The 24,113-nt window shown below is 45.8% G+C and overlaps 3 protein-coding genes and 1 long non-coding RNA gene across 14 annotated transcripts in view; 2 read left to right on the top strand and 2 right to left on the bottom strand.

The window, feature by feature from the left end:
• Window positions 1–605: 605 nt before the first annotated feature.
• On the bottom strand, window positions 606–3,377 carry LOC140684285 (uncharacterized). Its single transcript, XR_012056335.1, has 2 exons — window positions 2,796–3,377; window positions 606–2,379 (listed from the first exon to the last, which is right to left on the bottom strand). It is a non-coding gene; the product is annotated as an uncharacterized lncRNA (long non-coding RNA).
• Window positions 3,320–7,848, top strand: SRSF5 (serine and arginine rich splicing factor 5). Of its 3 annotated transcripts, none has more exons than XM_030274440.4 (8): window positions 3,320–3,479; window positions 3,904–4,047; window positions 4,226–4,296; window positions 4,496–4,591; window positions 4,937–5,006; window positions 6,300–6,373; window positions 6,685–6,795; window positions 6,961–7,848. In XM_030274440.4, exons 2-8 carry the CDS (start codon window positions 3,922–3,924, stop codon window positions 7,205–7,207), a joined length of 795 nt encoding a protein of 264 aa, XP_030130300.1. In that variant the 5' UTR covers window positions 3,320–3,479; window positions 3,904–3,921; the 3' UTR covers window positions 7,208–7,848. The 3 variants fall into 3 exon arrangements, with proteins under 3 accessions (XP_030130300.1, XP_030130299.1, XP_072786187.1); XM_030274439.4 differs by having other exon boundaries at window positions 6,958–7,848; XM_072930086.1 differs by lacking the exons at window positions 6,685–6,795; window positions 6,961–7,848 and having other exon boundaries at window positions 5,281–6,311.
• Window positions 7,849–9,152: 1,304 nt separating this feature from the next.
• Window positions 9,153–17,360, bottom strand: SLC10A1 (solute carrier family 10 member 1). Of its 3 annotated transcripts, XM_030274437.4 has the most exons (7): window positions 15,952–17,360; window positions 14,324–14,870; window positions 13,726–13,767; window positions 13,409–13,619; window positions 12,289–12,467; window positions 11,164–11,360; window positions 9,153–10,125 (listed from the first exon to the last, which is right to left on the bottom strand). In XM_030274437.4, exons 2-7 carry the CDS (start codon window positions 14,725–14,727, stop codon window positions 9,950–9,952), a joined length of 1,209 nt encoding a protein of 402 aa, XP_030130297.4. In that variant the 5' UTR covers window positions 14,728–14,870; window positions 15,952–17,360; the 3' UTR covers window positions 9,153–9,949. The 3 variants fall into 3 exon arrangements, with proteins under 3 accessions (XP_030130297.4, XP_030130298.4, XP_041572594.2); XM_030274438.4 differs by lacking the exon at window positions 13,726–13,767 and having other exon boundaries at window positions 15,952–17,358; XM_041716660.2 differs by lacking the exon at window positions 15,952–17,360 and having other exon boundaries at window positions 14,324–15,646.
• A 618-nt stretch (window positions 17,361–17,978) lies between these two features.
• SMOC1 (SPARC related modular calcium binding 1) overlaps window positions 17,979–24,113 on the top strand; it is a 158,179-nt gene continuing 152,044 nt past the window's right edge. For 4 of the 7 annotated variants that reach the window (XM_072930079.1, XM_072930080.1, XM_072930081.1 and 1 more), the window contains exons 1-4: window positions 17,979–18,507; window positions 18,591–18,715; window positions 23,704–23,758; window positions 23,869–23,937. The gene's annotated coding sequence lies outside the window, so the exon portion shown is untranslated. Of the gene's footprint in view, window positions 18,508–18,590; window positions 18,716–23,703; window positions 23,759–23,835; window positions 23,938–24,113 lie in introns of all 7 variants that reach the window. The other 3 variants (XM_072930083.1, XM_072930082.1, XM_072930084.1) reach the window with 2 other exon arrangements.

Genomic DNA, 24,113 nt, shown 5'->3' with positions numbered 1-24,113 from the left:
GCAAACTGCAGGCACACAGGCAGTGCCTGCCCCATGTCCAGAAGAGGGGATGATCAGTTCCTGCCTCTGCTCCTTCCTGAGCCACAGCCACGGAAGACACAATACACCTGAATTAAAAAAAGGTAAAGTCTACAATTTCACTGTTGAGCTACAGATCCCCCTGTACTTAAATTACCTCCTTAAGGACTAGCTTAATACTGCTGCTGAGCTATAATTAATGGGATGTTAATTATTACATTTGGCTAGAAAAGATGAGTGTGAGGAACTGTTATCCAGGGTGTTCTGGCAAGAGCCAGCTGAAACAAGGCAGTTTAGGCTGGGAGGGTCTGTCTGGACTGTGGAAGAGGAGCCCTCAGTCAGGCTCCCTAACTCTACTGACTGCTCAGTGATACAGCCCCAGGGCTGCATGTTTCACCCTGAATTACAGTCTGCCAAAAAAAAAAAAGATTCTACTCACTAAACATACTTCTGGGTGGTGAGCAAGGGCTCTCAGCCTGACATTGAGATATAAGAAATATATATTTTTAGATCTGCGCAATTTGAAAAGCTTAGCTTTCCCAAAAAGTGGAAAAAATAGAAAAAAAAAACAAACAGTGAAAACCGAATTTCTGATTGTGTTATTTTATTATTTTTTGGTCAATTTCCATTTTCTTTCTCCAAATATTTTGAAGAAAAGCAATTGGTGCTCAATGATTAAATTCTCTCTTCAGTGTTCACCACCTCCTTGAGGCTTTTGTAAAGCTGTTCTTGAACCCTCATTGCTGCTACTTTTAAGAGAGCTACACTTACGTTAGCAGTAACAGAAATATGTTAGTTTAGTTAGTCATGGAGTTTTGAAAAAAAAACAGAACAGAGAATGCATAGGTAATTAAGAGTACAGGAAAGGAGAAAACAAAGAATGGTAGAGGAGATTACCACAGATAACCAAGAAGTCTCGTAGAACTGGGCTTGTAGAAAGTGCTGAGTCTCTGGCTGCATGGCTTATACAGCAGCTTCACTGTGGATCTGTGGGACAGCAGGTTTTGTAGAGGGTCTTCAGCAGCACTAGGCAGTCTCTGAACTGGAGTCCCTTTTTTCCTCTCTTGCTCTTATTTTTCCCAGTTTCCTCCTCCTCCCTGGTTTAAAATTGTTTGTAGGGTAAGGCCATATAAACTTCTTGTATCCAGAGCATCATCCTACAGCAGGTTATGCCAGAGGTCTACTATCAGTTCCTGAAGAACCACCTCTTTTTGCACATTTTGACTTGGACTTTATTCGTTTCATTTGATTACTTTTTGCCTTTTTTTTTCTTTTTTTTTTTTTTTTCTTTTTTTTTTTTTTTTTTTTAATTTGGAAGAGACAGCAAAGAGTTATTCCCTGTTTTCCACAAACAGACATTAATGGTGTCTGGCTGAGGCTTTGTTTCAACTTTCATTTAGTCTTCTGCTGCCTCATGACCTGCTGACTTCCACATAGAAACTGTATTGACTTAGTTACCTTATTAATACACTACAAGGATTTTAGCCTGCTTGTTGTGGCTCTCAACAACCAGAACTGCAGGAATGTAGGAATGTGGACACTACTGGGCTAGCCAGCAGCACCAATATTAACAAGTCCTAGGTGGTCTTCAGACAACCTCAAGCTAAAGGAAGAAATAGTACTGCCTGTTTACATAAAACTTGGAGAAACTGGGTAGGAAACACGTGTGCTTGCTCATGACCCTCATGTGAGAAATCCATGAGAGTAGAAGAGTATGTGACATTTTTGCTGGTAACAGACTTGGGTAACACAGGAAAGTTATAAAGAGTGATTTTTGTCTCCTGAATCTCCTCCTGACTTTTGATGCTTTTAATCCAGTGTTCTGATACAGGGAGATTACTGCTTGGCAGTTACAAGGACAAGGCTTTTTAAACTGCATTTTTGCACTGCTAAAATGAGCAGCTCTTCCTTAAAGGGGCACTCCTGCCCCTTCCTCTCTTCTCTATTCAGTGCTAACCCTTGTTTTTATCCCACTGCAAGCTGGTTTTCATGGAGTTAAAACCTTCAGAAGTCTGCTTGCTGCCTTTTCCAGTGCTACCCTTTGCTGGTTTAGCTTTTATGTACCAGCTCACTCTGCAGACGGGAGAGTCCTGGTGTTGACAGGAACAAAACTACCTGTTCCCATGGCACCATTTAAAGTGCTGTAATTCATAATGAAATTAGCACTCTTAAATGTTAGCTGGCACATCTGAATGTATCTTCCTCAGCAGGCAAAGGTTATGATCCACAGGGATAATCACCAGCATTGTCTTTCCTTGCTCAAAGTCCTCCCTGTACTGGAGATTTTCCCATCTGTGCATCATCCTGGCTTTTCTCGCAGACACTGCCTCTGCGCAGGACGGAAATGAGCATCTTTGGAACCTAAGGGAGAAGCAAGTGATGCTGACAGTGCCCTTGCCAAACCTTTAGCTACACGGTAGCCTTTCTCATCACTGCACGCAGCAGAAATAGCTTTCCCATTTTTGGTACTCTGGATGCTGTTGCAGTTTGAGGAGTATGGGGCAGTCATATAAAGCTATGATGTCAGCGCCATCACGTGCTGTATTGTTCCAGGGAAATAGATGTCAGTGACTAAGCATGAAAAAGATAAATTCATCCCATAGAGATCATTAATAACAGACCTTGGGTGTAACAAAGATGGTCCACAAAGGGAAGGGGTAGGGGCTGGGACTCAGGGCAGCATGGGACTTCAGGTGACAAGTCAGGAAAATGCTATTAAAAGGATCTTACTGTAATTATCAAAATGCATCAAAAGAGGCAGATTGGTGCAGCTGTACCTGCTGGCTTTTGTGTAAAGTCAACTGATCTAGCAGTGCACGAATCTGGTAAGGAGGGTCACAGAGCTGCAGCCTCTGTCTGTACTGGAAAACTAGTGGGTGTGTCTTCAACTTCCAGATGTTTTCTTCATTTCAAATACCCCTTGGGATAATCTCTTGCCTTTACTGCAACCACCTAGAAGCCAAGCTGTGATAAATTCTGCAGTTATGTAAAATGGAGACAAAGCTCAGCTCTCTCCCTTGTCATTACACATTTGATTCCAAACGAGGATTTAAGCACATCAGGATCTCCTTATCTATTTTCCTCCTCTCATGCTTTGTTCATCAGTAGCCAGAAACGCCTGCCCAAGCCCTTGCCGGCACACAGGAGCCGCAGGGACTTTAGCCTGTTGTGTGCGGGATGAGTACAAGAGCTCGGATGGCTGTTTCACCCTAGCACAGCCCTCCCCGGCGGCCCGGCTGTGCTCCCGGGGCGGGCGCGGCCGCCGCCTCCGCCAATCGGCGCGCGGGGCGGCGCTGACGCGCGGGGCCGCCTCCATTTCGCGGCGCAGCGCCGGTGTTGCGCAGCAGTCGGAGCCGCCTGCCACCCGGGAAGGACGTGTCTGCCCCACCGACCCGCCGCTCATCTGCCGTGCCGCACAGAGCAGCCGTCCGGCTCGGCCTGCACCGAGACCCACAGCCCAGGTTCGTAGAAGCTCCAGGGGCTTCCCCGCAGAGCGAAGCGCCGGGGAAGCGGAGCGTGTGCGATGCGGGGCGCTTCTGCTGTGTGCCCGGCCGGCCCGCGGGCTGCTGGCTGGCGTTGTCGCCGTTGCGTTCCGCTCGGTGCGGTCGCGGCGGGGCCGGTGCGGCGGGCGGGTGCGGCGCGGCCGCCATTTTGTGGCAGAGCGATGGCGTTTGCTTTTCTTCTTCGGCCGGGGGGGCGGAGCTGGCGTGGAGGGCGGCGCTGGGCGGGGCCGTGCGCCGGGATCCTATTGGGGGAGCGCTGAGGCGGTGTCCGCGCGCCGCCTTCCCATTGGGCCGCGGCGGGGGCGGGGCCGCGTGGCGCAGTGCGGCAGCGGTGCGGGCGGCGCTGAGTCACCCGCGGGCCTGACGCGCCTGTCCCCGGCAGGGCCGCGCACACACAGCCATGAGCGGCTGCCGCGTCTTCATCGGGAGGCTGAACCCGGCCGCCAGGGAGAAGGATGTCGAGAGGTTCTTCAAGGGGTACGGCCGCATCCGCGACATCGACCTGAAGAGGGGCTTCGGCTTCGTGGTGAGTGCGCCCCCTCTCCCTCGCCCACCCCCTTAGTGCACACTCGCATTTGAGGTTTATGAAGCTACTCCGAAAAAAAAATTATTTAACGCGCCCATCAAGGCGCACCAGGTGACAAATAGGTATCTGCTCGTTCATTGGAATGTAATTGCTTGGTCATCTTGTCTTGGTTTTGCAGGAGTTTGAAGATCCGAGGGATGCAGATGATGCTGTTTATGAATTGGATGGAAAAGAACTTTGCAGTGAGAGGTGAGGTATCCTATTTCATGACTATACAAGCTTGGGGATCTAAAATAGAAGTCAACTTCAATTTGAATTGTGTTGTCAGTATTGGTCAAACTACTTTGTTTTTGTTTGGTTCGTCTTATGTTTGTCCTGAGAATTACAACTGTATACAAAAAAAGAAACATGTAAAAACACGTGTTACGTTATGTGTTTCCCTTCACAGGGTGACCATTGAGCATGCCAGAGCACGCTCGAGGGGCAGAGGCAGAGGGAGGTACTCTGACCGGTTCAGTAGCCGCCGCCCGCGCAGTGACAGGAGGTACGTGCAGCTTTGAATCAGTACAGTTTAAAAAAAAGAGTGCTTCAGGCTCATCCCAGAGAATGTGAGCTGCAATGAGCTATTCAAAGGTGTTGTTTGCCTTTTAAGTAGTGTAGTGTGGCAGAAGGATAGTGAAGATTACAGAACTTCTCAGATATGCCTGTCATCCTTACGTTCCCTGCCCTAAGTACTTAATGCTTGCCCTAGATTGTTCTGGGCACTACGTAGTTCAGGTCATAGTACTGAAGATGATATGCTGATACTAGCTCTTGGTACAGCCCTTGTTAATATTAACGTGGTTATATTATTTACTGATAGAGGTCTGAATTGTTTGTTTCAAAACAGAAACGCCCCACCTCTAAGAACAGAAAATCGCCTCATAGTGGAAAATTTGTCTTCCCGCGTCAGCTGGCAGGTTTGTTGAAACATGATTAACTATTTTGACTTCATTTAATGGGTATGCTATGTAATGTAATTATTTTTAAAATAATTAATTAAATTAAAACATAATTTATTAAAATGTTTTATATAATTAATATGATTTTTAGTAATGTAACTTAAATATTTTGAATGAAAGCTAGTTAATGTTAATTCATAGTAATAATAAATTTATATGTTTGAGGATATATATTTTTTTTTCTTGTTTTTAAAATCCATTTTAACCACATATTAAACCCTTTATTTGCCAGCCTATCTGTGTCGTTGGCCTTATGACGAGGAGTGCCTGTGGGTTATCCTAATCGTTCTGTCTTGGTCACTCTTGGTCGGGCCTGGTTGACTTTCCAGTCAGCTCCTACAATGTCACTTGGCCACCTCTAGATCTGTGTTTGCCGGTCTAGACGTAATCGATGCACTCCTTAAAGTGCCACATTGCAGCGGTCCCAGAGCGTTAACGAGATCTGATTCCTAAGTTGAGAGCTGTTCTTCCTGTAACGCTTCCGAATAACGAGGTCCTGGTCGAAAAGAGTTGAAAGATTGGAAATTAGGTGGTCGTTGGAATCCTGATCGCAGTAAAGTGGTCCTTGGTGACATCAAGCATAGAGAATGGATCCATCCATAGTCTCCTGATAGGGAGGGCAGTGCGATTAATGGCTTCCATCGACTGGGTAGTGTTCGGCAAGTGGGTGGCGAAGAGCCAGTCGGGCATATGTCATGACGGTATCTCCGGTCGCTTAATGCAGTTTGCTGCTTGGCTAGCCTAGGGAAATGTTTATAAAGGTAAAGTAAACTATATTTTTAATGACATATGGGGCACAAAATAATTGGTGTTATGTAAATGTAATTTTGTATTCATGTAAGACTTGTAATGTAAATGGAGACTGAAATAGTCCAAAAATATATGAGTAGTATTTCAAAGTCAATTAAGTAGATATAAAAATGTGCTTTTTATTTCTTTTTTCTCTCTCTTTCTTTCTCTTTGTTATTTAATCTATAAAATCATTTTAGACTAATATTTACCTTAATGTTAAGACCCTTTATTAGCATTTTGCTTAAAGCAATATGCTTTTCTCATTTATTTCGTGCCCTGATACAGATCATGATACAGATAATGCAGTTTTGATTACAAGTATGGCAGTTGCCATGTTTGTGATTTATCTAACAACTTCTCTTTCAGTAGTCATAAATTTCTTTTGTTTGCTTTAAACTACTTTTGTATAAGCAAATGTTAATTTCACTTCTTTGGGTAACAAAAGTGGTCTTGTGTTAGGATCTCAAAGACTTCATGAGGCAAGCCGGGGAAGTAACCTTTGCAGATGCACACAGACCTAAGTTAAATGAAGGGTAAGCCTGTCTAGTGATCTCTTGAAAGCTGTAGAGTAACCTGTATAGGTAATATTTGGGGAGGGAAGCTGGCTATTTTTAGTGTCAGCAGCTGTTTGTAGCTTAATTTAGCTATGCTTTGAAAATGCATGTGGGAAATGTTTGGGGAGGGGAATTTTTCATGCTTCAGTGATGACAAGGGATAATTACACTGAGCAGTGTATGTTTTGGGGGTTTTTTTGTTTGGTTTTTTCCTTGTATAAATTTTGCTTGTATTGGTAATTACAACTTGTAACAGTGAGCTTTATATTTGGGGTTTTTTTTTTCCATAGGGTGGTTGAATTTGCCTCTTACAGTGATTTAAAGAATGCTATTGAAAAGCTTTCTGGTAAAGAAATTAACGGAAGGAAAATCAAACTAATTGAAGGCAGCAAAAGGCACAGGTATGGATTTCTACTCTTTTAATAATGCTTAAACATTGACTGAGAAACCTTGGAGTCGGTGACCAGGCAGCCGAGCTGGAGAACTGTGGAGTGCCTGGTTGGGGCCGGGGCCCGTGGGGTTCTGCAGCTGGCACTGACTGGCACTCCCTGTTGGCTCCTCAGTAGGTCCCGGAGCAGATCCCGGTCACGCAGCAGGAGCTCATCCGGGTCTCGCAGCCGCTCTCGCTCCCGCAGCCGCAAGTCCTACAGCAGGTCACGGAGCAGGAGCCGCAGCAAGTCACGATCAGTTAGCAGATCTCCACTGCCCAGCAAGAGCCAGAAACGTGGTTCTTCCAGCAGATCCAAATCTCCATCATCCGTAGACCGACAGAGGTCTAGATCAAGGTCCAGATCTGTTGACAGTGGCAATTGAACTATAAATAACTTGCCCTGGGGGCCCTTTTTTAAACCATACTTGCTAAAACTTGTGGTAAGTATGTGACTTTCTGTGGGAAAGGGTTTGGATAGGGAGAGGGGAGGGAAGGGGAACTTTGTAGATGTGGACCATGGTGGGAAGGGTTATTGACTAATTGTATTAAATGTTTTTTGATAACCCTTTTCTTGATCACATTTTTTGTGAATGTCTGAAGTGTATAGTTTGTGTATATTGGCAGAGCTCTTTATAACTAAAGCAAACAAATTTTTTTGTACTCTAAAGTCATCTGAACACTTAATTCTCAGCATATTCAACTGTGAATAGTGACTAAAAACATTAATGTCTCAGACTAATAGCTGTAGACATCTAAGAGAGCTCTCTATGTGCTGTACATAAAGCTTTATTTCAGAGGGTATTTTTTTTGTGCTTTTGAGACAGTGTTTCAGCTATAGGTCAGCAGGTTAAGTGCTGGTCGGTACTGGTAATAAAACTTTATTTTAAAATATTTTCGTTTAATATGACTTGCACTACACTAAGAAAATGCCCATCTCACTGCCCTGTGGTAATAATATTCTATAAAGCACTCTTATTTCTTGATACCTAAGAATAAAATAGTTCAAATAAAGTATAAAGAAACATTTCTGTTTCTAGTTTGTTTCTTGGTGTTAATAAAGTGGTTAAAATGTTAAAATGTTTCTTAAAGATGGATCTGTGCCAAAGTGATAACTGTTTTGGGTAGGGGTGAGAATTAGCATCTGTTTAAATGCATCGTGTGATGTCCTTGTATGTCTCTGTGTTCTGAAGTAAGAGCATGGATAATCAGGCTGTCATATAGCAAAAAGTGGAGTGGATGAGTCATTTATCTTTTAATGACTTGGGATAATAAGTGTGGAGTGTTAAAGGCAGATGTAGTCAGGATACTTCATAGTGTATTTATGCATGTTGGTATGAGAACACTGAAGTGTAGATAAACCATTTTTGTAAGCATTAGTCCTCATTCTGGGGGAAGAGGGACTTTTAAATTGATGGGTGGGACTAATGCAGCAGTAGTACCATCAGGTTCTGTGTTTTAGTGTTTGTGCCTTCCAGTGGCAGCAGTCCTCTGCAATCCCTGTGTTTCTCAAGCCCTCACCCACAAGAGAACTTAAAAATTTAATTTTTAAAATAGTGTGTTTTCTTATAAAGTGCTTTACAAAGCTACTATAGTAATCTGTAGAAACCTTTAAAAAGATCTTTGTAGTCTAGGCTCAGATTTGGATAGATCATAGGAAGTGCAAGGTGCTTTCTGTAGGAGCAAGGTCTGGCCTTGTGGGAGGTTGGGTGTTTGGCCTCTGCAGCCCTTCTCCCTGCTGCTGCAGAGTTCTTGGGTGCCAAGCTAAGGAAGGAGGAAGGAGGAGCTCTTGTACTGCATGGGTCTGTCTGTTGAGCTGTCTGTGTGTTGGGCTGCCCGGCACTCCTGGGAGCAGGTGTTGAGAGCGGGTGGCATCCACAGTTAACTGGTTGTTCCCAGTCAGCTTTGGGGAATGGGAGGCTTCATTCTCAGAACCTTAGTGGTGCAGAGGCTCACTCCAAGAGCTGTGTAGCAAGGGGGCTCTCACTTGCAGGGGTAAAACAGCATTCACACTCCTCAGGTGGAAGGCCAACTGTGTAGAGGTCTTTAGTCAGTTGATCCTATTATCTTAGAGATGGTGGGCATCTGTGTCCCAGTGGGACTTTTCTTCAGCTGGAACCCAGGTGGCTGAAGACACTTGATTTGATGAAAGGGGTCACAGATTTCTTTCAGGCTAGATGTGAAGTATTATCTGCTCTATAAATAGTTGTTCTAAATTCTGTTTCTAGACTTGTACAAGCAGCATAAGCAAGTGCCTGCATTTTCCCTGGGGAGCTGGCTGTTCTCATGATGAGCTTCCTGTTAAACTCCCAGGCTTTGCAGTATGGAAGCTTATGTTCATTTCTGGTGTAAAAAATTACACTGTTTATTTAGTGTAGGTTCTTGGTACAAACCAGTTTATTCCTAATTAAGATGAACTACTTTGGGTTACAAGGCGTAGTCTGGACATTAGAGATGTAGATGCCAATCTTTCCTGGTACTGTGTTCTGTGACCATACCTAGGTGTTGTCTAGAACAGGTGTGGTGTTGAGTTCACTGACAGCTACAAAAGAAGGCACATTTAAGATTCATCTGATATTGGAGGTACAGCTTGCTGGGCCCAAACTCAGCATACAATGGCAGTTTGTGTAGCCATGATCGTGGTTTGTGTAGCCTCTGCTGTGGGGGATCAGTGGTACCACACAGTACCTGCTGGAGCATGGGAGAAACTTACAGCCCATGGGTTCCTTGCCTGTGAATTCAGTCTCGAGGGCTTCTGCCAGTGGAGAAAGTTTCACAGCTCATTCTGGGTCTGTTAGAGAAATTACATTAATCTGCAGTGATATTGTCAGGATCTGCTTCCATTATGTTCCAGCAGGACAGTTACAGGTAAGTGAAATTAAGAAAGGGAACTGATGTAGGCAATGATTTTCTTACAGGTAAAACTGGGACAGTCACTTGGCATGTTTTTCAGCTGTCCCAAAGGGTTGTCACAATGACTTTGAAGTCTCTGAAGGTCTCCTCCTTTCTGGGCTGACAGAGCAAGGCTTAGTCTGGAGCGAGGTGTTTGCGGGAGTAAGTGTGGGTGCAGATGGCTCTGTGGCTGCTGAAGTGAGTGTATAGGTAAGTTTGACAGAACAGCTGGAGACCTATGAGCTGGCTGCAGAAGGTGGAGCTTGGAGGGTTTGGAGGGTTGTGAGAGCAACTGCTGCAGAATCTATATATTGTTTTCCTGGTTTTCCAGTGTTTCTGCAATGTCTGGAGACTGATTTCATTTCTTCAGCGCCAAATGTGTCCACACTTGCAGAGATAATTTTTGCTGCATCTGAAGAAAGAGAAAAATGTGAGAACATGCAATTCTGAAACCAGGTTAGGGAATGATTGTGTCAGCTACAACTGGAATTACTGGGTTATTTAAAACAAGAGGAAGAAACTTGGGATTCCTGCTGAAAGACTGAAGCCATTTTGTTTCCAGCCGTTTATGACCTGGGTCTGGAATACATAGTTTTTGTTATAGTCTTGCCAGCCCCTGCATGTCTATTTCCAGTATCAACTGTTTTGCTTTGAACACACACCCAAGGATCCAAATGAGTGTGTTTTCCCCCGTCATTAAGTTATCCTCCAGCATAGCTATAAGATGGGTGAAGTGATCCTGAAGCAGCTCTGTAGTAGCTACTCTGCTGCATCAGTCTCTAGGCAGTGGAGAAAAGCTGGACTGGCCTCATCGGAGTGGTGGGTGGTAGATCTCATTCAGCAATCTGTGCAGTCAGCTGAGCTTGGAATTAGGGACCTGCTGGAGTTGGAGGAGAGTATTTCACATCTGTACCAATATTGTATATATTTTAAAATGAAGTTTCAATCTCTTAATATACTTTTCTAGCAAAAGACCTAAATGTTTTGTTCCGTTGGCCATCGTATTTGGCAGTTCTGTCTTCTCAGGGAATCACTTAGCAGCTTAAAGCAAAGCTGGGATTTGTTGCATTAAAGAATATGTAATGTTTTTGTGTAGTTTTAGCCACACACGAACACCTCTGTTCTTTCCATGTGCTCAGGGCAAGTCATGACTTTCACGGGGTGTCCACTGTAGCTTAAAGCACCAGCCTGAAAAAACCTGAGCACTGATAGTTTTGGTAGTATGTAGCTGCATGAAACATCCTGCTGATGCAAGAAGTCCATGGAATTTCTAAGGTCTTCAGTTACCTCTGAATTTTTGATTCTGATTTGAATTTAATGTGCTGGCTATGTAAACCCTAGTTAAAGAACAACTGCCTTTATAAAGGAGCGATGCATCAGTAGTTACATTGTTAGTATGTAGGACTTAATGTGGAAAGTATAAGAAATAAAGGAGCAAAGCTGTACTTGCCATTGGCTTTCTTTTTTCTATCATGAATCCGAAAGACCAAGATGATCAGAAATCCTTCTCCAAGCTGGAACAGCAAGTAGAGTACTGGGAAGAAGTACAGGGGGCCAATGATCTCTGGGGTGAAGGTGACCTTGAGGATAGCTGAGCAAAGCTGTACATTCTGGCAGCCAGTTTCCATGCACACTGTCCGCCTGCACCTGAAGGAGAAAAAGTTGAATAATTACATAATTTAAACTGCTTTCAAACAACTGAAACAGAGCCCTGCCCACCTTGCTGATGCACTTACCTGTGGCTAAAAGCTGCTCTGTCAGGAACAATACTGCAATCCCTAGAAGGTTTTGCCTCCTGCTCCATTTGCAATGGGCAGAGACAGACTGTGTTACAAATGTCAACTTAGTTCATAATGGTATCCCAGGCCTCATCTCCTCTGGGCTCTGCAGCTTCCTGCAGGGAAGTAATCTCCTGAGGTGGTCAGAGTCCTACATATGAAGGTATAAAATAGGACTAGGAGGATTCCTACCTGGTTTATGTAGGATAAGGAAAAAAGGAGGAGCAGGTTTTATATGTCAGGTTTTCATTCTAAATTCCTGGGGCTGCAGCTGAGAATGCACTGACTGATCTGAGGTAGTAATTAGCTGGGGAATAATCGTGTCACTTGGGGTTTGAGCTCTGTTGATATTTCTCGGGTTTTTTGGGTTTGGGTTTTTTCTGGTGCTAATAATTTTTCCCCACAGCTTCATTACCCGGAGCAGAGGGTGATAATATATTTATTTAGCAGGTCACTAGTGACCTTAAGCTAAACCCCTCCATCTACTTGTTCAGTGAACCTTCCATGGTGATCAGGTGCCTGTGCCAAAAACACCTGCTTAGCTATTCCTCCCTTCTCATTTAAGCCAAGCAGAGGTTAAAGTAATTTCTCTTCCCACTCAAGCTCTGGGAGTCACTGGCTTGGGACCATCTTGTACTGTGTCTGGTTGTATTCCTAGATCCTATTTCAGGTGGAGTCAGTGTTCTACAGAAGTATATTACTAAAATTCATATTTTCATCATTGCTCTGCAAAGCAGAGCTGCCAAACCTCTCTGTTCCTGATGAGAGAGAGGGGAGGGACGTGTGGAAGAACATACCGATCATCAAGCTTGAAGGCTGCAGAGACAGCGTAGCCCAGCAGGAATCCAGTAAGGGGCATTAAGGCAGAAGTCCCCAGGAGAGATGGTGAGAAGACAACCATGATACAGCTTCCCATATTGGCCACAGACAGAACAATTATTGCAGCAGATGACAGTAGAAGCATAACCATCCCTGCCTAAAAAGTGATTGACGAGAGAAATCCCCATTAAAATTTTCCTCAGCTGTTAGAAACAGCTGTACCCAGTTCTCTCTCCATCATGTGAAGTACACAGAGGGCATAAGTGCCTTTCATGGACAAAAATGTTATCAATAATCAATAAGAGACCATCCTAAGCTAGTACCGAAAGAGACCTTAAATTAACCAAATACCTTTCTAGTCTGTATGCCAAATGAGTGCTCTTGCTGCACAAGCTACTTGTTTCTCAGGCATTGCTACTTGTCTCTGTCCAGGTCCCTTTGTGGCTCTAGTCTACCCCAAGCAGGTGCTGAGGAAACCACTTTACTCACAGGTAGAGCCTAGCAGAGTTCTTGAGTTAGGCAATGGTGCATCTGGTTGTCTGGATTTCTGTTTTGCTGTTTAAATGCCTGATGTATAAAGGAGGCAGGGACATGATTCCAGGCAGAAGTGGGCACTTGGTGATACAGTGGCTTCTGTTGGATAGGAATCTCAATGATTTAAGCAGCAATTTTGTGATTCAATTTTTGCCTCCTAGACCTCTGAGAGTACCGGGGTGATTTTAATTTGGCTTGGGATGGTTATTGTTGTTTGGTTGGTTTTTATCTGAGTTCTGCTTTGGTAGCACCAGTAATTTGGGGCAGTGCCTATGAGGTTCATTAGTGCTGATGTAACAAAATATTTCCAAAGTTAAGACTGAAGCAAAAGGAGAGCAATATAGGAAGTTGGCTACAAAATGTCTGCCTGGAAAAGATGGAGGACTTTTCCTTGGGCAAATATTTTAACCATTAAAGTGGTGAAGTGGGTGTCTTGATCTCTAGCCTAGACCCTTTCATTGATTTGTGGCATGTCTTAGAGAAGTTAATATGTCTGTGATTCTATTTTTGAAAACTTCCTCAAAGCCCTTGATTGAAAGGCAACTAGCACAGGATACTTCTTACCTTGGTGATAAGGCCAGTGTACTGTGGTTTCTTCTCATTCAAGATGATGCCGATGGCACAGGGGATTAGCATCAGCACCAGGGAGGTGATAATTCCTTTGTAAGGTACCTTGCCCTCCAAATCATCCTCATATAGTCCTCCCGAGTAAAGGTAGAGAAGCAGTGGCATTAATCCAATGGCCAGGACCATGGAGCATGCAGTCATTACAACACTGAGATGAAGAAAGGACCCCTCAGTAGAAGAACAACACTTTTAAAAAATGGAGTATGCAAATCTGATTACTTGCCTGGACATATGATTTTAGTAGAAGTCTTTACCTTGCTTTTCCCCAACTTGTCACCGAGATCTCCCCAACATCACTGTGAGATTGTAGAAGGATGTGATATGAATGAGAAGGGAGAAGATGACTCAAGTTTCATACGTGCTGGGAAAGGGTACATACATACCCATGGCAAGGGTACAGTTCACATTTCAGAAATTCACAACTGAGAGAAAAAACAATACTTTTTATTTTCCTGCTGGACCTTATCACTAGGGTTTGTTGGAGAGTGGTGTTCTGCTAGTTCAGCATTTCTCACTGATGCAACCTCTTCAGGCAGCATGATCAGTTTACACAGAACTGCATGTATAGACACAGCATATATATATGCTCTATGTACTGCTACATGGAGAGGAAAACGTGTTCCTGCACCCGTGTCATCAAGAGCAGCGTGCCAATGATTCAAAGAAAGGTAGAAAGTGACACTGTAAAACAGGGACAAATCAACTTATTGAGCAATTTAAAAATGTTTTTGATTTAGTATTTCAGTCCTTGTCTAGCTTCTTGGGGCCTCCTAATGTTGATAAAATTAGTTTCTGAACCAGCCGTATAACTAGACTGGCCTGGACAATGAACAGGTACGTAGCTTGCCTTACCTGAGGTTCCTGTCCCCTCTGAGTGCCAGGCTAAAGATGTTGGAGAGGTTTCCCCCTGGGCAGCAGCCACAGATGAGGATGGCCAGGGATTCTGAGGTGCCCAGCTGGAAGAGCTTGCCCAGTATGAATGCTGTTAAGGGCATGATGCTGTACTGAACCAACACGGCTATTGCCACACCTTTAGGTCTCCTGAGGTGAGTTGTGATCTTGGCTATCTCTATTGTACATCCCAGAGACACCATGATGACCAGGAGGACCACAATAAGGATTATGTTCAGGGCTGTGTCCATAGCCTGCTGGCCAAATGCAAAGGGTGGTGCCAGACTGGTCAGGGAGGTGCTGCTCTGTGTGCAGCCTGGGCTCCAAAGTTTTGGGCTATCAAAAGCTCCCTTGGTCTTGTTCATCCTGCTGAGGGGTTAGGAGGTCTCTTTTTCTGTAAGTGGCTGGGAAGGTGAGGGAAGGATTGATTCAAAAGTTCAAATAACTTTAAATTAATGCAAGCAAAACATGAGGTCTTTTTCAGGACACCGCTCTTAGCCTTCAGCACCTGTTGAAACAGAAATCTGCATTTAGAACAATCAGCTGTGAACCCCATTCATTTTGGAAATATCCTGTGCAGTTTGTGTATCTTCTGCTCTGGTCCTCCACTTCTTCCAGCATCCACCCTCACAGTGAGACAGCTGGTGAGAGCAAGAGGGAGACAGCTCAAGGTGGATAGAGAAGACAGGTAAAGATGGGCACTTCATACAAAGGAAAATGAACCAGAGCTCCTCTCATTCACAAGATACTGCTGAGGCCAGTACTTGAAATCATGATGTATCCAGGGTATTTTTGTTTTTAATGAGATTATAAAATACTTATTCTTCTGGCCATAAATAAAGATTTTGATAGCGAGGTCTAGGAAGATATAACTATGTGGATGAGTAATTTCTCCAGTAAATTCTTAGGGGCCTTCATTTCTCTTTTCCTGATCTGTTAAGTCTGACACTGTCTATAAATTTTTGGTTGCATATAGGAATTAATTCTCCAAGCCTTACCAACACTGAAAATATTATTCCCTCCTTGATGCTGAGGGAAGGTTCTGCATGGTAGGTACCTCAACTGACCTTTGCAGAGCAAGGCTGGGCCCCATGGGCACAGCACTGCTGCATTCAGGACCTGGGGTGCTCTGCATTGTGATCCAGCCAGGGCTGCAGACATCACACAAACTCTCCAAGCAAAGCCAAAGAGGCAGCTGTTCCCCAGCCCAGACTGGAGCCTGCCCTGTGCTTTCAGTACAAGGCTGCACGGCATGACACTCTCAGTGCTCTGGTGTGCAGGGAAGCAGGGTCTGGACAGCTGGTGCTGGGGCAGGAAGAGGGACTGAAAGGGTGACTGATCCTCCAGCTTCTGCAAGAGTGACTGCTGCTCATCCTGCCACTGCTCCCTGTCCCTGGCTGTAATGGGGGATGTGCTTCCCTACACCTGCCATGCCCTCAGGTGTCGTACTTCCTGATCCCTCAGCAGGTTTTGCCTTCATTTAAGGCATTTCTTGCCTTCAGATTTACCTGAGCCATCCCCTAGGGCAAAGAAGGGACTCTAGAAACAGAGCTGAGCATGTTAAACTAGAGCAAAATGGATGCAGTTACCTTAGTGCTGGTGGATGCAGCTGTAGGAAGCTTTGTCTGATCATCCACTGCTCCGTCCTTTCCTGGCTGGCCTCGGGGAGCGGTTGTACTCTTCAGTCCTCCTGCTTCATGGAAATCCCCCTTGGTAAAATCCCATCCTTTGCTTGCAGGATATAAAGCCTGGGTCTAAAAGAACCTCACAGAGAGGGAAGTTGCTGTTCTTTGGTAGTTGTACTAACAGGACTGGGGAAGGGATTTTAACCAGGAGATTTGCTGCACTGTGGCTGAGCTCTAATTCCTTTGCTGAAGGCTATTATGATGCTGCAGTAGCATGTCCATTGCTTCTATTCATCTGGGAGCTCAGCAAGCTCAGCCTCTGCAGCCCTATTGCTCTGGAAACATTGATGGAAGCAGGCAGGAATGTCAGAGCTGTTCTCTGTGTTCCTCCCCACTTGCTCTTGCTTTGGTTGGGAACTTTGTTTTCCAGGCTGGCAGCCAGGCCGGAAAAGCACCAACAGCTCAGGAGGCCAGCACAGGCATCCCCATCGGGGGGGAAGGAGCACTGCCTGTGGCTCTCATTGGCTCTGCACATCATGCCCATGGCTTCTCCTACACCTTTGTGAGCACCATGCTGCCATTCTTGGGGACAAGGGGCCCTCCAGTAAGTCACAGGTGATGCCTGGAGCCCCCTGTGTCACTGTAGTGGCACAATAGTGCCTCAGCTCGTTGCTGAGCTCTGGCTGAGCGGGTGGGGCTAGGAGGCCTGCAGCACTGTGGGCATATTGATTTTCTGGAGGTATCTGCAAGACTACCAGGCACAAGCAAAGGCTGCCCAAGCAGCAGATGGGCAAGATCCATAAAAATTAAGATAAAGTGCAGTAGCAAAGTCCACAGCAATTCTTTATCTCTATCACTCTCTTCAGGATTTTTTCCCCTGTGCATCTTCAGCCTTCCTAAAGAAATGGTTGTTTTCCACCATGTTTGCCTTTCAGCTGTGTGCTGAATTTTATAAGAAATGCAGAGTCAAGCCAAGGAATAAAGTGCTTATAAAATGCTGCTGCCTCAGCAGCACCTCCTCTTCCCCTAAATTCTGTGTAGCTCAGGTTTTTAAAATTACAATGTTCTAACAGTCTCACCCTTTGCAGGACTGTAGAAGAATGTTTCAATTACTCTAATAATTAAAAAATGCCTGCTAGCTGTTCATTGTTCAAGCATTCCTACTGGTCCCCAGTAGTTAATAGAGGCAATGCCGCAGGAGACAAAGAAGACACTGGCTGAAGAAAGCAGAATAAATTAAGATCATTATTTCACCCTGGTTCACGCTTGGACATTTAGTTATTTGACGTGGGCACCAGAGCTGGGAGTTTGCATTTAAGTGTGGCCAAATAGCCGTATCTCAGCTGCAAAGCTGCTGCTCCCTGCGGCAGGACCCGGGCGGTGGCACGGCCGAGGGATGCTTGGAGGAAGGAGCGTGCCTGCACTGCGAGGGCAGCGGGGCCGCTGCTGACCGTGTGCCCAAGTACTGCCTTGCTCAGGGAATGCTTTCACCTTGCAGAAGCCGGCTGTTTAACCCCTGGGCAGAGCGTGCCTTTTCCGTACCTCGGCCTCTCCCTGGAAGGGCTCAGCTCCGGGAAGGTGAGCTCGTAGCCGCTCTGACAGCGCTGTCCGCGGTTCCCGTGGAGCCGGGGGTGCTGCCGCAGCGCTGGAGCCCGGCCGGGTCCCGCCCGGCTGCGCCGCTGGAGGGCAGCGGCCGCATGCCCGGCGCTGGCTGCTGCCGCGGAGGGCATCGCCCAAACACCGCCCGAACACACCGCCCGAACAATGCCTGAACACACCGCCCAAACACACCACCCAAACACCGCCCGAACACACCGCCCGAACAATGCCTGAACACACCGCCCAAACACACCACCCAAACACCGCCCGAACACACCGCCTGAACACACCGCCCAAAGGCTGCCCGGGTCGCCTTATGGAGTGAGATACTCCGAATTCACAGGCGGTGGATGCTGTACACCTACAAAAGGCAATTGCACCTTCAGCTGAGGTAAGTGTGCTTATTTTGTATCAAAGCTTATATTTTAAATTACTTCATTCCGTAAGTTGTGTTCAAGTTCTAATGTCATAGCTTTAAACTGCTCAATTAGTGACATGCACTTGTCCTTCTTCCTACATAATGAATATGAAGATTTAATACAGGAGATGGTTAGGAACATGGAAAGCAAGGTGTTTAGGAATAGCCAAGGATTAATGAAAGAGTCCAAGATCCTTATGCATGCACAGAAAGGCTGGTGTGAAAGCCTGGCTCCAATAGGACACTCACTGGGGTGTCCTGAGTGTTCCAGCCCAAGGGAGCACCCCAAGAAGGCATGGAGGACAGCAGGAACTCACAAGACAGCACCACAGCTAAGGGACACCTGAAAACACCTCCCAAGGGACGTTGCAAGCCTGGATAGTCCTGGACTGCTGGCCAAGCTCTTGTGATCCACAGTCCATCAGTGGAGAAATGATAAATAAGTATCTGTGTACTCAGCAGCACTTGGATATGGGGACCTGTTTGTTTACAGCATGAGCTCTGTGAGTGCTCAGTGCTGTGGCTATGCCATTGCTTTTTAGTTTGCATTTGTGCATTCCATTTACTTTGTTCCCTTTTTCTTTAGCTTCTACTCGTGAGCGGACCCTGATTCTGTTTGAAGAGGTAGAATGTGCAGAGTTTATGGTCTTCACTTGCAGGGGAAGAGAGCTGGACTTATTTCCTTGCTTAGCATCCTGCCATAAGATGCAGGTAAGCCAATTTCTGCCTCTCTTCCACCCCCCTGCAAAAGTCCTGTTACTGTCTGCCTGGACTGAGTTATTGGCTTTTTTGTATGGTGCAGATGTGCCACAAAAATTTCAAGAGGACTGTTGAAAACCCTTTGCTTAATTGTGTACTTTACCCATCTGCCATCTTTGGCAGCTCCTTAGGCCCATGTGGGCTGAGGTCTGTCTAGAACAGCAGCCTCTGGGTGGCTGGATCCTAGTTTGGGTGCCAAACATATTCCTATTCCTCATGAATGTTTTGCCGAGTTTCTGGGCTGGTAGAAATCTTGTGTGTTAGGCACTGCTGTGTTATTGGTATTCCTGTGGTCAGCCCCTGTGCTTGGGGCTTGTCCAGGCACCCAGGCAATGGCAAGCCAAACCCAGCACTGCAGTGCCTTTGTCTTGCTTTAATTAATTAGAGTAGGACACAATTATTAGCATCGTGCTTTTGTTTCCATTTGTTCGTTCTGACAGCAACCCAAGGAAGCCATTATCTCTGCAAGAGGATGTTTCAGCAAGTGTTATGGTAAATAAAGCTAACAGGATCAGTGCAAAGGAGAGGATCACATTCTCTTAAGGACAGCAATCGATAATCAGGCTGTTACATGCCAAATCCTTTCAAGAGGCATGATAGCGAGTTCACACTCAGATCAGCCTTTAATCCTGGAGGATCACTGCCCTCTTTACTGGCTGATATATTTCCCACAGTCTACCTGCTCTGTAACACAGGTCTCCCTGTAAGACATGCAGCAGTTCTTCCAGTGCCTTTGGACACAAAGAAAATGGCACCCACCTGCCCCTTTTGGCCAGGACACTTCTGTATGGATCAGGCTAAAGATGGAAGGCCAGCTCTGGGCTTGACACTGGATAATGTTTCACAGCCTTCCCTGCTCCATGAGCAGCAGCAATGGTGAGCACACCATAGGGTCCTAGAAACTGTGTGCTCCTCTGGCCCCTAAGGCAGGGAGAGCAGCCTCAGTTTTAACTTTCCTGCAGCTCTTGTAATAATAATAATTAATCTCTTAATAATGCAAGCAACATTATTATTGGAACCAAAATGACACTGAAGACCTGTTCTTCATGCTGACAAATAAAATACTTAAGCAATGTGATGTTGGTTAAAACATTTTAACACTATTTTGTGCAACCCTGGAGAAAAATCATGAGATTTATACTGCAGGGTGTCTATTCTTGAGCTCTCCAGTGTTTCCTATAATCCTCATTTTAGTGTAAGTCTTTTGATCTTTGTTGTTTGGCACAAAGGTGTGGGCATTAGGCAAGCTACTCAATTTTATTTTATAAAAAAAAAAAAGTTTGTAGCCCTCAGGGATTTGAAGAAAAGTTTGAAAATGTGATCAAAAACTTCAGGAAACTGAAGTGAGTGCAAGTAGGAAAAGCTCAAATGTTTATAATTTTCTTTAAAAAACAGAACAAAATGCCTTGCAGTTTTAAAGCTGTGATTCTCTGGAGCCTGATGCATAATTTTTGAGTATGTGGGGTTGGCAGTGCTGGAAAGGATGTTTTTCTCTCCCAATATCATATTTTTCTGCTGGGAAATTTAATTTCCAGCTTTAACCCTTTCTCCAGCTTTTTCTTGGCCAGCCTCTCCTGCAGCTGAGGAATGTCCCCCATCTCTGGAATGGCATCCAGAGGTGGTGACAGTGGCCAGGATTCCCACAGTGGCAGAGGCTGGGCTGCCCTGCCTGGCAGTGTCTGGCCACGTCCTTCAGACCTGCTGGGCAGCAAAACCTCTCCAAGGTCGTGCAGCCCGCTGTCCTGGTGGGAAGGTCCGGGGAGCTCACCAGGGGCAGGAGCACCCCTTGTACCCCACTCAGTGGCAGCCAGGGTGTGAACAGCTGGGCTTGGAGGATTATCTCCCACCTGCAAAGCTTGCTGTAGGGATGTGATCTTCCCTGAGAAGGGAAGGACATGAAGGACATGAAGGACATGAAGGACAGGGGTTCTTTCCTCCAGGGGCTTGTTTGCATGGCTGGTGACTCCTGTGAGCAGGGCCCCAGTGTGGTCCTGCTCTCAGCAGGGCACAGAAAGGCACGGTGCCTTCCCAGAAATCCTGCAGGGATACAGCCACACTGCTGGGCTCTTCCCTCTGCTTCTCCCTTCCCAAGCCACCTCCCTTGGGCACTGCTCTTTCCTATTTTTAGCAAGCACAGTTGATGTTTTTCAGCACTGGCTTTGCACATCAGCAGCCATTGCACAATGAGCTCTCAGGGGCCATTTATTTCACAAGCAAGGCTCGTACCCTGTGACAGTGTTTTCCATCACCTCCTGAGGAGCACTCTGGGCTCTAGCTGCTTCAAAATGGCAGCTATTGTTCAGTGTCCCGTGCCCTGCTTGAAACCAGGCCTCCTCCAGACACGTTTCAATAGCTCTTCTCTGTATTCTTTCAGGGGGAGTGGGGAAGGGCTCATTCCTGTTTTAGGGACCCATGCAGCAACATGCTGCAAGCAGCCCCTTTCTCTGCCTCCCAGAGCTAGTCCTAATTTAATCTAGTATGAGCCCCTTGCAAAACTGCGGGATCTGGAGGCTGGCCATGCTCACTTTAACAAGGTCTGTGCTGCATGGGCACGGACTAGCTCATCCTTTACAGAATGATGTCTGCAAGCAGGGAAGTTATTATTTGAATTTATATATGAAAAAATAAAAATCAGCCCTCTGGATGAAGGAGGGCAACAATGAGCAGCACTTTGTTTTACAGCTAGAGGGTGACTGTGGAGACTGGGGGGAGAAATTTGTTACCTTTGGTAAGGGAGTTGGCAAGAAAAGTAGAAAACTTCAGAGGCTACAGGCTAGCTGGGCAAAGTCCAGATCCCCTCCCTCACCGGCTGGGCTTGGGTACTCTGTATGTTAATGTGGTGCACCCATATTAACATTGTATATCCATCTTTTCCTACAAAAATATCTTATTACATAGAGCTTGTTCTCCACCCCTCTACTGTAAGCACCTGTGGGTCGTGTGGGTCCTGTGGAACCAACCTGAGCTAACCCATGCCACCTCCAACTAATCTTTCAGGGCTCTGACTGTTTCCACAGTTTCCCAGCTGGCTGAGCCCTTCCAAATTGTCAGCCTGATGCCACCCACACTGATTTATATTCCCTAAGAAATACAGTTTAAACAATTTCAATTACAAGAGACCTTGAAGCCATAAATGTCTCCAAAGTTGTGATGAATGCCACGCTCTAGGACCACAATAATCCTGCCTCCCTAAATTTTTCCCGTTATATTTTCCTGAATTTACCTGCATCTGATGCTCAGTTGGAATGATGTATTCTATTCCATACGTACTTCTAGCATGTGCACATCTGCATGGCACACTATCTGCTTCCCCTGACATGATGCCCACATTTCCAGACTATACCAGGACTCCTTTCTCCCACTAAGGCTTCTCCCTAGGCAAACGTGTCTTTTGGCTTGTCCTGTTCCTCCCTATATTTGCTTATCCATTTTGAAAATAAGCTCTCCATAACCCAGGATGTTATTCATGTTTGTTTTGGGCTGGTTCAGGGTTTTGCTAGCAAAGAGGGAACAATTCTTGCAGGTTCTTAGGACAATGTGCTTTATTTCAGGCACAAACAAACCCGTTGCACATAGCATGTGCAGCACTGCATTCACCCACAGAGGTATATAAAGGGTAATGATAATGTTGCCCAGAAGGCTAACACATCAAAGGGCAAGGAGCAGTTAAAATGTATTATGAGCTGTTGGCAGTGATTGTGGGGGGTATTCGTGTGTTGCTGATTTGGACGGCCCGAGTAAATGAAAACCCTCTGGATTAATTGGTACACCAAAGAGGTTTGGAGGAAAATGGAGACTAATGTAAAATGACAAACAAGGGAAAACACAGATAGCTGGGTGTGCTGACTTGCTGTGGGGCACTGCTGATTAACTTGCAGCTCCCTACTGTACCCTGGAAAGCCAGGCAGAGCTGGGGGTGCCCTGCCAGCAGCTCACCCAGCACTTTGGTGGGAGCAGACCCAGCCCCACAGGCAGCATCTGCAGTGCTGCTGTTCCAGCACAGCCAAGTGGGTAGTTAGAGGTGAGACTTACCAGGTGTCTTGTGACACCTGAACACCGCGGGACAAGAGTTTAATTACTTTTAATGATGTGGGGTGCTGGAGGAGGGAGAGGAAGCTGTGTGGTGACTGGTGTCACAGGGTAACTGAAGCTGGGAACTTCAAAACTGATTAGCACGGAATCTGCTGGCTGAATCAGATGACAACCAGAATTGAATGATACACTCCCATCTGTAGCCAGGATACCCACATTCCAGCTACTATCCTGTGGTTTATTATTGACACTTCAATTTTACATAAATGGCATCTAAGTGGCAGCCATACAAACTGCAATCCTAGCAGCTCAGTCACAAGCTAATTGAGCAGCTGGAGCAGGAGCACTGAGCACAGCACCAGGTAAGTCATGCCCTTGCAGACAGCCTGCCTAGTGGCTCGGGCAGGTATCCTCATGCTGAAGACAGTGGTCAACTGGGGGTCTTTCATATGTCCACACTGGGGCTGCAAAAAAGGGTCCCTGTCTTCTTTCTGATCAGCAGCTGTGTTCACCAAGAGGTTTCTAAAAGAATCGTGCCAAAGCCAACCTGCCACAACTTGTGTTGGTAATCAGTGATCTCTCATCTGGACATCACATGGCTCATCCTGCCAAGTACTTCCTCTGTCTTGTCATGGTCTGACCTACCCATCACTGACTCTGATAGAGACACTTTTTTACTGCTAGTCTTGACTAGAGACCTCCAGTTTGGGTGGTTTTCAGTTCTGTTCTACCAGCTCCTCCTGCAGCTCAGGAGATTGTTTCATTCCTGTACTCAACTCCATACCTTGCATATTTCTCTCTTGCAGACTTGAGGAATCCTTGTCACGGGAAGAAAAGCACAGAAGGTGATATGCCTCTGGTCACCTGGTGATTTACAAGGTCTCTTTCTTCTCTCATTATCATTTCAGGGCATGGAAGAGGCTGCTCTAACTGGTACATGGAAGAAAGAGGCTGCTCTAACTGGTAAGTTCTCCCAACCATGTGCTCTTCTGGCAGCTGTGTGGGTGTGATGGGAATTGAAGGTAAAAACATGATTCCAGAGGGGTCTTTCTCTGTCCTTTTCCTAAATATAGTTATAAGAAAACTGGACAAGTAAAGTTAGCAGAAAGCCAGAGAAGGAAAGCACGTTGCTTTATGCACAGGTAGGATTGCTCCTCTCCCCAAGACCTTGACCCAAGCCTGGCTGGCTCCTGTCTTGTCTCCTGGCTCATTGTGACAGATTATTTAAAGCATGACCCAGCTCTGCAGCCTCTGTCACTACCCATCCCACTGTCCTTCTGCTGGCAATCTCCTCTTCTCTAGGTGTCACAGGAAAAAA

This window comes from Taeniopygia guttata, chromosome 5 (genome assembly GCF_048771995.1).
Source record: "Taeniopygia guttata chromosome 5, bTaeGut7.mat, whole genome shotgun sequence".
NCBI lineage: Eukaryota > Metazoa > Chordata > Aves > Passeriformes > Estrildidae > Taeniopygia > Taeniopygia guttata.
Note: the sequence above shows the minus strand (reverse complement) of the source record. Positions and strands in the feature narration are given on the sequence as shown.

Excerpts from the sequence above, each read along its gene's own strand:
- SLC10A1 (XM_030274437.4), bottom strand. The coding sequence starts at position 14,727 with ATGAACAAGACCAAGGGAGCTTTTGATAGCCCAAAACTTTGGAGCCCA. Across the intron at positions 13,620-13,725 it reads ACAAGTTGGGGAAAAGCAAG|TGTTGTAATGACTGCATGCT; the intron begins GTAAAGACTTCT and ends TCTTCATCTCAG. Across the intron at positions 11,361-12,288 it reads GCCTTCAAGCTTGATGATCG|GTGCAGGCGGACAGTGTGCA; the intron begins GTATGTTCTTCC and ends TTTCTCCTTCAG.
- SRSF5 (XM_030274439.4), top strand. The coding sequence starts at position 3,922 with ATGAGCGGCTGCCGCGTCTTCATCGGGAGGCTGAACCCGGCCGCCAGG. Across the intron at positions 4,048-4,225 it reads AGAGGGGCTTCGGCTTCGTG|GAGTTTGAAGATCCGAGGGA; the intron begins GTGAGTGCGCCC and ends TTGGTTTTGCAG. Across the intron at positions 6,796-6,957 it reads GAAGGCAGCAAAAGGCACAG|TAGGTCCCGGAGCAGATCCC; the intron begins GTATGGATTTCT and ends TTGGCTCCTCAG.